Source organism: Salvelinus alpinus, chromosome 28 (assembly GCF_045679555.1).
Source record: "Salvelinus alpinus chromosome 28, SLU_Salpinus.1, whole genome shotgun sequence".
Classification (NCBI taxonomy): Eukaryota; Metazoa; Chordata; class Actinopteri; order Salmoniformes; family Salmonidae; genus Salvelinus; species Salvelinus alpinus.
In genome coordinates, this window is record NC_092113.1 from 3001872 (window position 1) to 3016455 (window position 14584).

At 46.7% G+C, this 14584-nt stretch overlaps 1 protein-coding gene across 2 annotated transcripts in view; it reads right to left on the reverse strand.

The window, feature by feature from the left end:
• Positions 1-14584, reverse strand: part of LOC139556948 (protein bicaudal D homolog 2-like) — a 76878-nt gene that overhangs the window by 12261 nt on the left and 50033 nt on the right. For both annotated transcript variants that reach the window (XM_071371133.1, XM_071371132.1), the window contains exons 3-9: positions 8689-8841; positions 7397-7611; positions 7020-7266; positions 3511-3768; positions 3216-3419; positions 2471-2995; positions 1805-1956 (exon numbers count right to left, since the gene is read on the reverse strand). In XM_071371133.1, coding sequence (XP_071227234.1) covers positions 1805-1956; positions 2471-2995; positions 3216-3419; positions 3511-3768; positions 7020-7266; positions 7397-7611; positions 8689-8841 — 1754 coding nt within the window. The remainder of the gene's footprint in view (positions 1-1804; positions 1957-2470; positions 2996-3215; positions 3420-3510; positions 3769-7019; positions 7267-7396; positions 7612-8688; positions 8842-14584) is intronic.

A 14584-nucleotide genomic window follows, 5' to 3' on the forward strand; every position in this document is an offset into this window, starting at 1 on the left:
TGCACCAAATCGTTATGACAACAGAAACACACCCATATTTGCGGAGGAAGACCGCTTTCTCCGCCATGTAAATCGATAAGCTACTACAGTTACATAGAATCTCTCAATAAGACCAGCTAATGGACTGGGTGTGCAGGTACACCGTAGCATTACTCCACTGTAAATATGAGGGGTGTCGAGTGCACACTCTCTGTGGATAGTGCAGCCCTCCCTTCTCCTTCCTGCACAGCTTGATATGAGCTTTGCTGTAAGTGGAGGAGCCTTAAAGACGGAGAGAGACTGCCTCAGAGTTGCCATCTGGTTCAGGGAGGGTTTGCAGGAGAAGGGAGGACGCACTGGGCTCCACATCAAAACAACAGAGCAAACAAAGTACCACAAGAATGTGCGGTGGCCTACATGCTTGTATACAGTGTGCACACATTGCGCACACACTCATAGTCATTGTCGCACTCCCACCAACATAGACCCCGCCCTACACACACACACAAACACACACACACACACTCCTTCAGGAGGAAGACTACAGTACAGTGAGACTATGGTGAAACTAGAGTACATTGCATCCGAGGTAGTTATCCAGACCAGGTCGAGGTGGGGATTATAAGGGGAACCTTTGGCCCGCTTCTTATGGGAATCAGCAGGTTTAGCCAGCAAAGGGGTTAACGTAGCCCCTCCATCTGATAAGCAGTCGCGGGTCATAAAACCCTGCTTCTTCAGCATAGTGATTCTTACAGATTAGAGACGTGTCCGTCGTACGGCCGTCCTCCACTGGTCCAGATTCACAAGGAAAACAACACTCCTATTAAAACCTGTCGGTTGTTAAAAGCACGCTATGTACACGGCGTTAGCATATGGTAAATATGGCTCACCGTGTGGTATTAAAACTGTCGCGAGTGTGCTCTTAGGATGGTGTTACTGCTAGGTTGACGTGGTAAAAGCGGTCGGATGGACACTGGGACGCCCAGGTGTCTTGGTCAATACATCTTTCCATTTAATCGCACGGCGACAGCGTTTTAGTAGGCTAAATACATATGTACGTAAACGATATAACTGTACGTAAAACCTCACGTTGTAACGGTGTTGTTGTTTTTTTTGCGGCGCTTTTCTTTTGGTTTGCTGGGTTTGTTTCTGTAGGTAAGCTAGGTAGGTATAGCGCGTGTCTTGTAGTGTGGCAAACAAAGCATAAAGGAACGAGAGAGCCTACTCTCATACGCACAGATGCATCTGTTGTAGTACATAGACAGAGCACGTGTCAAGGCGTGTTCTTGGATCATGGGTGACTGACTACTCTCTGCCTGTGTGGCCAAGGTATGCGATAACGTGTTTAAATGTGTGTTCGAAACTAGGAGTCTAATAGCGTGTTCCTAATAGGGATGGGGACTTCACGATACGATATTTAGGTGCCCGATGTGATATGTGTTGTGATTCTCATGATTCTGTGTGTATTGCGATTCGATACTGCGATTTTATTGCGATTTGGTGTTCCAATCATATTGCTCACTATATGTCTGTTTCAGAGAGACGAGAGAGAGCACGAGAAAATGAGTTTTGCTCATGTTGGCTCACTATTTAAAAAGGAGATGGAGAACAAGGATGAAAAATACTGGCGTTTTGGCGCAGGTACAGTTGACTAGCGCAAGCTTATGCTACCTACAGTACCAAAAACGACTTTTTTTTTAAATAGATTTTTTCCCCAAATCGATTCTTGGGAGTCAAATATTGATATAATATGTAACTTTTTCTCTCCCATCACGAGTTCCTAACTTGTTTTAAACGGGGGCGCGTGATAATGTACTCCTCTTACCGTGTGGCGAACATAGCTCGGAGTGAGGAGAAGGTAGCGGCGTCCTCCTTCAGGGCCTTCAGCTCGTTCCTCAGCTTCATCATGGTCTCCGTCACCATGGCCTTCTCGTTCTCATACTTACTCTTCAGGTTGGCCAGCGCCACCTCAGCCGTCTGTAGGGGGACACACAACACAACAACGGTCAGACCAACTAAAACGGGTCATTTGGAGTCTTTTCCCTGCAGCTTTATGTCATTAGCGTCTGTTTTAGTGCGTAACCTTTGAGGGTTTAACTGCAGAGCAGTTCGGTGGGGAGCTGGCTGGATTTAAAGACTACAGGTGCGTTTCTTCATGAGAGGCTTTTATCTGAGAGTCAGATTCAGGAGCTGAGGAACACACACCCTCTTCAAAGATCTGACAGCAACTGGACACACAAACATTTCGGGTTCTGGGCTGTTAGGGAGTGTCTGCTCTAGGAAGCTTTCATCTTTTTTAAAACTCTATCACACAGACACACACAAACACTCACAGCCACCAGCTGTCTCTCCCTGTTGTTTCGCTATGAATCTTGGCTGCAGTGCATTTGCTACGACAGCTGAAGAGGCTTCAGACAGCCACCTCCCTGCCTCAGTCCCCCGACTGATTCTTAGGGGAGGGAAATACAAACATGGAGGTTCAGCATCTGACCTGCTTGTTGGCTTTGAGCACGGTCCTCAGTGTAGCGATCTGCTCCCTCTTGGTGCTGAGCAGGGACTTGAGTTTGAGGATCTCCTGCATGCAGGCCTCCATGTCCTTATCGGCCACGGCGCCGAGCTCCAGAGACGCCACCCTCTGACGGGACAGCTCTGTGGTGCGGTCCACCGCCAGCTGCAGGTGCTTGATCTGGTCCCGGATGATGGCCACCAGGTTGTACACGTTCATCGGCTCCCGGGGCGAGGGGGAAGAGGAGACAGGGGACAAGGCGCTGTCGGCAGCATCGGGGACGGGGAACAGGCCCTTGGTGAGCAGGATGGGGGAGCGGCGGCCGCGACCTTCGGGACTCGTGCGCCCGCCCTTGCCCTGCTTGTAGAAGTCGAGCATGACGCGGTTGGGAGTTTCGTTGTTGCACATGCACACGTGGTTGTAGAGGGTGGCCAGCTCCTCGCTGAAGGTGACCAGCTCGTCCTGCGCCACGTTCAGGCTGCCCTGGGACTCGCCCGCCACGTCACTCACCTTTACAGATAGAAAGAGGGAAACGTTTGTCAATTCATACAGTTTGATCGAAGAGAGACACCTGGTTTGCAAGTGTGAGGAAAAAGTACAAACAATTCATACACAGAGAAAAGTGAAAAGAATTGACTACAGATAACCGTTCATCAATATAACACCGCAGAAAAAAACATTAACTAGCCTAAGACCTTAGGGGCACTGTATCATGGAGGGTGTTTCTCACCTTGCGGAGCTCCTTCGTCAGGATGGCCTTCTCCTCTCTCTCCACGCGGCTGGTCTTCTCCAGGGAGGACAGCTTCTCTCCCAGGGCCGTGACATCAGACGCCAGACGGCCTCGCTCCTCCTCGTAGCGTGACTGACAGGACTGGTACTCTGCCTTCAGGGTCTTCAGCTCCTCCTTTAGCTCACCTGCCTCCGACACTGCAACCTGAGACAACCAGAGGCAGAGTTAGGAATAGCCAGTTTTAGGAATAGAGTGGCTTCAACATCTGTGTATGTGTGTATACATGTTTCATTACCTTGTACTTGCACTCCAGGATCTCGGGTCCGTTGATGTCCACCTCGTAGTAGTCTCCGTCGTCGTTGCTGTCGCGCTCCTTCTCGTTGTCCAGGGCTGACTGGCGCTCCTTGCTGGCCTGGAGCCTCCGGATGGCATTGAGGTTCTCGCTGAGGCGGCTGACCTTCTCCTGGTGCTCCTCCAGGGCCCCGTGGGCCTGCTCCAGCTGCTTCTGAGAGTCCTGCAGCGTGGACATCAGAGACACCTTCTCACGCTCCATCTAGACAAGGGGAGAAGGCGCATAAGACAGATGCATTCATTTGATAAGTTAAGTAATGTTACTAGTGTCCGGACAGAAAAAAGCCTGACGCAAATTATAGACAGATGACCATTTAGGCATAATTATGCAGGTTTAATCTTCCCATTTCATTGTGTTTGTCTATCCCTCTTTTTCTCTACCTAATGCATATGATTGTCCTAAAGGATGATAAAGGTGGTTGTTTTTCCAAATAACAGATAACATCTCTGGAGGTTTTAGGGACTAACTGAGGGGGCTGCAGTATAACATATCTGGAGGTTTTAGGGTCTAACTGAGGGTGCTGCAGTATAACATCTCTGGAGATTTTAGGGGCTAACTGAGGGGGATGCAGTATAACATCTCTGGAGGTTTTAGGGGCTAACTGAGGGGGCTGCAGTATAACATCTCTGGAGGTTTTAGGGGCTAACTGAGGGGGCTGCAGTATAACATCTCTGGAGGTTTTAGGGTCTAACTGAGGAGGCTGCAGTATAACATCTCTGGAGGTTTTAGGGTCTAACTGAGGGGACTGCAGTATAACATCTCTGGAGGTTTTAGGGGCTAACTGAGGGGGCTGCAGTATAACATCTCTGGAGGTTTTAGGGTCTAACTGAGGAGGCTGCAGTATAACATCTCTGGAGGTTTTAGGGTCTAACTGAGGGGGCTGCAGTATAACATCTCTGGGGGTTTTAGGTGCTAACTGAGGGGGCTGCAGTATAACATCTCTGGTTTTAGGGGCTAACTGAGGGGACTGCAGTATAACATCTCTGGAGGTTTTAGGGGCTAACTGAGGGGGCTGCAGTATAACATCTCTGGAGGTTTTAGGGGCTAACTGAGGGGGTTGCAGTATAACATCTCTGGAGGTTTTAGGGTCTAACTGAGGAGGCTGCAGTATAACATCTCTGGAGGTTTTAGGGTCTAACTGAGGGTGCTGCAGTATAACATATCTGGAGGTTTTAGGGTCTAACTGAGGTGGCTGCAGTATAACATTTCTGGAGGTTTTAGGGGCTAACTGAGGGGGCTGCAGTATAACATCTCTGGAGGTTTTAGGGTCTAACTGAGGTGGCTGCAGTATAACATTTCTGGAGGTTTTAGGGGCTAACTGAGGGGGCTGCAGTATAACATCTCTGGAGGTTTTAGGGGCTAACTGAGGGGGATGCAGTATAACATCTCTGGAGGTTTTAGGGTCTAACTGAGGGTGCTGCAGTATAACATTTCTGGAGGTTTTAGGGGCTAACTGAGGGGGCTGCAGTATAACATCTCTGGAGGTTTTAGGGGCTAACTGAGGGGGCTGCAGTATAACATCTCTGGAGGTTTTAGGAGCTAACTGAGGGGGCTGCAGTATAACATCTCTGGAGGTTTTAGGGGCTAACTGAGGGGGCTGCGGTATAACATCTCTGGAGGTTTTAGGGGATAACTGAGGGGGCTGCAGTATAACATCTCTGGAGGTTTTAGGGGCTAACTGAGGGGGCTGCAGTATAACATCTCTGGAGGTTTTAGGGTCTAACTGAGGGGGCTGCAGTATAACATCTCTGGAGGTTTTAGGGGCTAACTGAGGGGGCTGCAGTATAACATCTCTGGAGGTTTTAGGGGCTAACTGAGGGGGCTGCAGTATAACATCTCTGGAGGTTTTAGGGGCTAACTGAGGGGGCTGCAGTATAACATCTCTGGAGGTTTTAGGAGCTAACTGAGGGGGCTGCAGTATAACATCTCTGGAGGTTTTAGGGGCTAACTGAGGGGGCTGCGGTATAACATCTCTGGAGGTTTTAGGGGCTAACTGAGGGGGCTGCAGTATAACATCTCTGGAGGTTTTAGGGGCTAACTGAGGGGGCTGCAGTATAACATCTCTGGAGGTTTTAGAGGCTAACTGAGGGGGCTGCAGTATGTTACCAAAGGCAGTGTGTCTTTGTGCCCAACCAACTACAGCATCAGAGGGCAAGGAGAGAACTGCCAATTCAGAGCCTAGGTGACCTTGGAGAAGTCTGGACTGGGTTCAATTCTTTGTTGGCAGAGGGACCAGGGTCCACTTACACACGTAGAGCAGTGCAGGCCTCAGCAGTACAGAGCTATTTTCAGAGACTGGGTGTGTGCCAATAATTAGTATCACATTCCTGTTTACATTCATCTATTATTCAGCTGTGATGAATGAATGATCAATGACAGGACTTAAAAAGAGAAAATGGTTTAATTAATATCTATTTAGAATACTAGCCAAGATAGGTATAGGAAGGTACTTTTAGCTCTCAGCATACTGTATCTTTAAGCACAGTATATAAAAACATAATTATGTGATGATATTGACACTAAGAATACCACTTGTCATACCCCACCCTCCCCTTCTCCACCTAATCTGTCCCCCTCCCTAATTCTCGTTGATGACCTTGACAAACTTGTTGGTAATGCCAAGCCATTTTGGATCTGATTGCACAGTGGGGGTATGGATTCTACTGCAACTGAGGAGTAGGGTGACCTGCTGCGAGCGATTATTCAATCTGTGATCGATAGGACGAGGAGAAAGGGAAGAGCATTGGAGCAGCTGAATTATTGAGCAAAAAGGTTTGGGTTTCCCTGTTGCGATTCCCGCCAGTAATCTGTGGAATGGACTGCCAGTGGAGAAAAGACCCAGAGTGCTGGTTGACACTATTTTGCCTTAATGCTGAACACTAACACCTGCTGCTACCCATGAGATTCAGTACCAAAGGACCAGAACAGGTTAAATGTCACGGTACGTACACTAAAGCAATACTATGGTAACATCTAGGCAACCCTGGGACAACATTAAAACATAATCGTGTTTGGGGTAGGAAGACCCAGGTCCTAAGGTCTTTCGTCTTTTCACCCACAGGTATCCAATCAGTACACACACTGGTAACCATGGAGACAGTTGAGGCGTTCTGATGTTCTGACAGATGGCCTAACACTGTGATGGGTGTGTGTGTGTGTGTGACATCCTGGGGGTGTGTCCTACAGGATTAGCTCCCACTAACAGGATTCAGAGGCGTGCAGCCTGGCCAAAAGAGCCACTGGAACCACGTGGCTATCCAGGTTTGTTTTGAACATTATTTGAGTATCAATGTGTATTGTATAATTCAAACCTTGGTGTCATTCATATCATACACAGTGTAAACAGATTCACTGACTGAATGACCTACTATAGGTGCAGCAGCCGGATATACCTCGCTGTTAACCCTATCTCGCGCAATGAATGAACGGTTTTGTAGGGTGTAGCTACGTGCCTGCAGCAGCTGCTGTTTGAGTTTCTGGATCTCGGAGATGTTCAGTTCGCTCAGCAGGTCGTCGACCAGGCCGGGGACGGGACGGAACAGGTCGCCCTTCTTGTGCGCGAACGCACGGTTGTCCTCAGCGACGGCGTTGGCCAGCTTGCTGAAGCCGTTCTCGTAACCGCGGAGAGCATCGTCGTTGTTGGGCTCCGTGGCGGCGTCGTCGCTGAACTTGAGCCCGCCCAGAGAGATGCTGAGGGGGCTGGTGAGAGGGAGAGGACCAGAACATGAAAACATGAAGTTCACTGTTATTCTCGTAACTGTTCGTACTATATTATTTTGTCGAAGGCTTTGGCGGATGCATGAGGTGTGACTTTGGATTGTGTGTGCACCTGTGGTACATAGAGTCTCCTATGCTCATGTAGTGGGAGAGCTCTTTCCTCAGGGCGGCCTTGTGCTCTCGCTCAGTCTTGATGGTCTCCAGCGCTTCCCCTAGCTGTCGCTCTGCAATCTCCTTCAGGCGGATGGCGTCCTCCAATTGGCTGTTGAGGAACTGGGTATCCTCCTCCAGGCGACGAATCTCGTGCTTCAGACCCTCAAACTCCACCTGTAGGGGCGGGACAGACAAGAATGCGTCAAAGCAGAAGGGCGGGGGCTTATATGAGAGAAATGCAAATAGGATGATGCCATACTGGTTTAAAATCAACTCATTTTGTCACCATAAAATGAGGGCTTTTAAAAGTGCAAAATTGCCTTTTTTTTATTGTCTTTTCATCTAAATCGGATTCGGTACTGTAATTGGCCAATTAAAACTATAGCCTATAGGTCTTTGTTTTAAATTCACGCCTCTAAATTTAACAAACATAAAATCTTCATATAGGGCAGATGGAGAGTGCTAGCAGTTCCCACATAAAAATCTATTTCAAAAGGAAATCCCCTATTTGTAGATTCTCTTATATTTCGTGTCTGTTTTTACTCTTGCCATCAGCGTGAATTAAAATCAGAGTATTTGCTTTGCACCTCTGTGTCTCTCTCTCTCTCTCTCTCTCTCTGTGTCTCTGTGGTCTACGGAGAGGGAAAGCCAGCTATCAGAAACACACAGTTTAAACTGCGTTACAATCAAACATGCTCCCCTTCTCTCCGGGCGCAAATAGGTCTCCACATGAAGCCTAATCTCTTTATTACATCCGAGCGTGGTTTCTCTAATCTGAATTAAATCAGTGTATTCCAGGGCTTGTTTGGGCTGTGGCAGCAGAAACTGGATAATACAGGTAGAGGTCTATGGTGTGTGAACATGGAAAACTGGGGGTTGCACATAGACTGGGATGTGTAGTAGACAGTAGCGCAATGTCTTGGTTCAGAGAGCCTGCAGCTATTGGGTTAACTGAGCCTAATGAGCAGATTCAGCTAAATGCAGATAATTGTAGCGAGGAGGGATTCATAATGAAGCGTGAGTGGAGGAGTAGCCTGCAGAAGCGAGGGAGTACATATAAAAAGGTGGGTTGATCTTTTCTCATTCTCCTTCCCATTCCCCATTCCGTCTAGCCCCACCCTAATCCTCCGAGCAAGGAGACCAGTTTCTGAAGGAACATGTTCCCTTTCCTATTCTCCTACCATCCAGCCATGCCCCACCCCTAGACCCACTACGTCCCCCCTCTCACAGTGTGGTTGTGTTAATCCTTACCTGGGTCTGTTTGAGCATGGAGACCTGTTTCTGCAGGGAAATGTTCTCCTCCTCCAGCTCTGTGTAGTCCTGCAGCAGACGTGCCTCCCGGAACTTATACTCCTTGATGTCATCCCGCAGACTGGTCCGTTGCAGCTCCACCACTTGGCTGTTCTGTAGGAGCGAATTACAGGGACAGAGGGAGAAGAGGAGAGAGGGATGGAGAGAAAGGGACAAAAAACAACAAATATTGTCAGTGAAACATATTTTTGGGTGTTTTAATACAGCCAATCTGCCTGGATAAGTATGTGCACCCATCTAGCCTAGCTCAGCGTGTATGCAGTGTGTGTGTATCCAGGTGCCAGGTTTCTCTATGGGCGTTGGGCCACGGGGTGCCTGTCTGCCAGTTCTGATGGCACCACAGCGAGAGCACCACACTTATCTCCCAGATGGTGACAAAAGCTCTGACACAGGAAGGCACAGTAAACGAGTCAGAGATCTCTCCCTGCCCCCTCCTCCTGCAGTGACAGACTGACAGGCTCAAAGCCAACAGGATCAGATAAGCCCTGCAGAGAGGCAAGCCTGTGTCCTCACCGTCCCTCTCCGTCCCCCTGTCTGTCCTCCTCCATACCCCTTCCTCCCCCTCCAGTAGACTCGATCAACTCCCCTGCCACCACCCCTGAACCTCCCCCTGCCGTCCCCCATCATTACCCATCCCAGCCAGTCAGCCCTTATCTGACAAATGCAGGACACCTGAGTCTGACGGTTAGGCTACTTAAAAGGTTTACAGTAAGGAGATACTCAGCAAAGGGGTGTGTGGTGCTTACTCTGAATGTACACTACCGTTCGAAAGTTTAGTGTCACTACGAAATGTCCTTGTTTTTGAAAGAAAATCAAATTTTTTGTCCATTAAAATAACATCAAATTGATCAGAAATACAGTGTAGACATTGTTAATGTTGTAAATGACTATTGTAGCTGGAAACGGCAGATTTTTTTATGGAATATCTACATAGGCGTACAGAGGCCCATTATCAGCAACCATCACTCCTGTGTTCCAATGGCACGTTGTGTTAGCTTATCCAAGTTTAGAATTTTAATAGGCTAATTGATCATGAGAAAACCCTTTTGCAATTATGTTAGCACAGCTGAAAACTATGCGTGTGTGACTTTGAAAGAGAGCACGTGCAATCTGTTCTCTGTAGTTATCAGTTTTGTGCATGAATGCATTGACTTTGAGAGTGAGTTCAGCTGCGCAGTGTGCTCTCTTTTATTCTGTTATTGTGTGTGTGTATATGGGTGTGTATGTGTGTGTTTGTGTGTGTGTGTGTGTGTGTGTGTGTGTGTGTGAAGAGTTCGAAATGTAAATTCCCGAAAACATCTAGGTAATTTGACTCATCACTTTGACACAATCAACAAATTATACTTTTTTACTCTCCGTTTACCCATGTAATACGACTTCATGCCATTATTAGCTTAGCTTACAGATACCATTACATATTCAGAGGAAAGCAAAATCCCTGGCGAAGGAAGAACATGCTCCTCATTAGCGCTGTGTAATAATTAATCACTAAGTGCAGCGCCCGATTGATGCTGATGGTTGGGTGAAGGCTAATGAATATTCATGAGGCTGTGTGCATGTATAATGAGCATGGGTGTAGTCTAATAGTGCCCGGGTGAAAGTGATGGTGCATTAATGAATAACGCATGATTTACCATACAAGATCAGACCTACTTTACAGCTGTTGCGCCGCCTTCACCACGCTGTCTGTGTGTTTTGACCATTTCAGTTTGTCCGTGATGTGTACGCCGAGGAACTTAAAACTTTCCACCTTCTCCACTACTGTCCTGTCGATGTGGATAGGGGGGTGCTCCCTCTGCTGTTTCCTGAAGTCCACGATCATCTCCTTTGTTTTGTTGACGTTAAGTGTGAGGTTATTTTCCTGACACCACACTCGGAGGGCCTTCACCTCCTCCCTGTAGGCCGTCTCATCGTTGTTGGTAATCAAGACTACCACTGTGGTGTCGTCTGCAAACTTGATGATTGAGTTGGAGAAGTGCATGGCCACGCAGTCATGGGTGAACAGGGAGTACAGGAGAGGGCTGAGAACGCACCCTTGAGGGGCCCCAGTGCTGAGGATCAGCGGGGTGGAGATGTTGTTTCCTACCCTCACCACCTGGGGGCGGCCTGTCAGAAAGTCCAGGACACAGTTGCACAATGACAAGTTTGGCGGGTACTATGGTGTTAAATGCTGAGCTATAGTAAATGAACAGCATTCTTAAATAGGTATCTTGTCCAGAAGGGTTAGGGCAGTGTGCAGTGCGATTGCATTGTCTGTGGACCTATTGGGGCGCTAGGCAAATTGGAGTGGGTCTAGGGTATCAGGTAGGATGGAGGTGATATGATCCTTGATTAGTCTCTCAAAGCACTTCATGATGACAAAAGTGAGTGCTACGGGTCGATAGTCGTTTAGCTCAGTTACCTTAGCTTTCTTGGGGACAGGAACAATGGTGGCCCTCTTGAAGCATGTGGGCACAGCAGACTGGGATAAGGATTGATTGAATATGTCTGTAAACATACCAGCCAGCTAGTCTGCGCATGCTCTGAGGACGCGGCTAGGGATGCCATCTGGGCCAGCAGCCTTGCGAGGGTTAACACGTTTAAATGTTTTACTCACGTTGGCCAAGGTGAAGGAGAGCCCACAGGTTTTGGTAGTGGCACTGTGGCACTGTATTGTTCTCAAAGCGAGCAAAGAAGTTGTTTCATTTGTCTGGGAGCAAGACGTCGGTGTCTGCGACGGGGCTGGTTTTCTTTTTGTAATCCATGGTTGACTGTAGACCCCGCCACATACGTCTCGTGTTTTAACCATTGAATTGTGACTCTACTTTGTATCTATACTGACGCTTAGCTTGTTTGATTGCCTTGCGGAGGGAATAGCTACACTGTTTGTATTCGGTCATGTTTCCGGTCGCCTTGCCATGATTAAAAGCAGTGGTTCGCGCTTTCAGTTTTGCGCGAATGCTGACATCAATCCACGGTTTCTGGTTAGGGAAGGTTTTAATAGTCACCGTGCGTACAACATCACCGATGCACTTGCTAATAAACTCGCTCACCGAGTCAGCGTATACATCAATGTTGTTGCCTAAGGCTATCCGGGACATATCCCAGTCCATATCCCTGTAGCTAAACTATTACCTAGAGTCTAGACTTACTGGACAGTGCACTTAAACTTTAGTGTTTTTCACTTTTCTGGTTTTCAATCCTCCTTTCAGTACTGGTTAACAAACTTACTGTAGATGGTAGGCTACACTTATAAAGACAGTTTGAGACTAATAAGTAACTTAAGGGTTAGGCTCTATAATATAATGACCATAATGAGGAAAGTTGAAATGTAGAAAGTCTTTTGCCTGCTTATCTGTTAATGTAAATTACATGACCTCTGTGCTCAAATCAGGACTTAAGCCCCATACAAGACATTCTGACATTTAGTCGAACCACATCAACAACATCCAGCAATGTAATTCAGCTTCCCCTACACAGCCCCAATTTAGCAGTGACACCAGTGACACATTTCTCAGAAACCTAATTTGGTCAGCTGCAGGACTGCAGTTTTCTGCACGCAAGGTTGAAATAAGGCCATTTTAATGGCAACGACCTACTTCTGGATTTAAGAGCACTTTCAATGGAGAGAGTTTAAGAGTAGAGTCCAGGAGTAGGATACATCCATGTTAACACCATTGAGGTCTGTGCAACTGCCATGGAGTGTTTCAATTTGTCAAGGATAGACAAAATAGCCAGGTGGTCCAAGTCTCTTCAGGCCCAGGCCCCAGGGTCAGTTGCCTCAGCTGGAGGGTCAGTGCTGTCTGGCCTTAAAGCGGCAATCAGCAGTAGAAACAATAACAAAGTGAACTCACCGCCCCAGTTTTAGTAAAAAGCTGAGGGATAGGGCTGGGGAAATATAAGAACTCTCAAATTCATAGACAGAGCTAGAGATGCAAGGACTGACCATCCATATGTCAAAATTATAGTTTTAACCGTGTTTTCAGGAAATATGGTGTTTGTTTAAATTTACAAATATCGGAGTAAAACAATCTTATATTTTGGGTTCTAATGATGTACGACAGTTGAACTAAGCTCATGAGGCATTTAAATACATAGTTTTTCACAATTCCTGACATTTAATCCCAGTAAAAATTCTTAGGTCAGTCAGGATCACCACTTTATTTTAAGGATGTGAAATATCAGAATAATAGTAGAGAGAATCATTTATTTCAGCTTTTAGTTCTTTCATCACATTCCCAGTGGGTCAGAAGTTTGCATACACTCAATTAGTATTTGGTAGCATTGCCTTTAAAATGTTTAACTTGGGTCAAACGTTTGAGGTAGCCTTCTACAAGCTTCCCACAATAAGTTGGGTGAATTTTGGCCCATTCTTCCTGACAGAGCTGGTGTAACTGAGTCAGGTTTGTAGGCCTGGAAGTTTGCTTGGGGTCATTGTCCATTTGGAAGACCCATTTGCGACCAAGCTTTAACTTCCTGACTGATGTCTTGAGATATTGCTTCAATATATCCACATCATTTCCCTACCTCATGATGCCATCTATTTTGTGAAGTGCACCAGTCCCTCCTGCAGCAAAGCACCCAAACAACATGATGCTTCCACCCCGTGCTTCACGTTTGGGATGGTGTTCTTCGGCTTGCATGCCTCCCCTTTTTTCCTCCAAACATAACGATGGTCATTATGGCCAAATAGTTATATTTTTTGTTTCATCAGACCAGAGGACATTTCTACAAAAAGTACAATCTTTGTCCCCATGTGCAGTTGCAAACCGCAGTCTGGCTTTTTTATGGTGGTTTTGGAGCAGTGGCTTCTTCCATGATGAGCGGCCTTTCAGGTTATGTCGATATAGGACTCGTTTTACTGTGGAAATAGGTACCTGTTTCCTCCAACATCTTCACATGGTCCTTTACTGTTGTTCTGGGATTGATTTGCACTTTTCGCACCAAAGTATGTTAATCTCTAGGTGACAGAACGTGTCTTCTTCCTGAGCAGTATGACGGCTACGTGGTCCCATTGTGTTTATACTTGCGTACCATTGCGTTCACCACAGGTGAACGTGGTACCTTCAGGCGTTTGGAAATTGCTCCCAAGGATGAACCAGACTTGTGGAGGTCTCCAATTGTTTTTCCTGAGGTCTTGGCTGATTTCTTTTGATTCTCCCATGATGTCAAGCAAAGAGGCACTGAGTTTGAAGGTTTGAAATACATCCACAGCCTTGAAATACATCCACAGGTACACCTCCAATTGACTCAAATGATGTCCATTAGCCTATACAAAGCTTCATTGTCTGAAAATTTCCACGCTGTTTAGAGGCACAGTCAAGTTAGTGTATGTAAACTTCTGGAATTGTGATACAGTGAAGTATAAGTAAATTATCTGTCTGTAAACAATTGTTGGAAAAATTACTTGTGTCATGCACAGAGTAGTTGTCCTAACCTACTTGCCCAAACTGTAGTTTGTTAACAAGAAATTTATGGAGTGGTTGAAAAACGAGATTTAATGACTCCAACCTAAGTGTATGTAAACTTCCGTAAACTGTATACGTTATATTCTTCAAGACTCAATGGGTATATATCATTAATTTATTTAAAAAAAAATGTTATGTAGAAACTGCTGATTGCTCCTTTAATGAATAACAACCAACATACAAACTGATTAAGAGGCTCCTCAAACTGATTAGGATGCAAACGAGAATTTTGACCTTTGACACTGCTTTCCGTAAAAGCCCACTCTGCCATCGACCTCACTGGCCACACAGAGGTCCTCAGAGACTGCCTGACAGAAAAGGTGAGCTGTAGTTGCACAGTGGGGGTTAAGGTGGCTGTGTGCATGCCTCCCTGCCATAAAACGTGAATA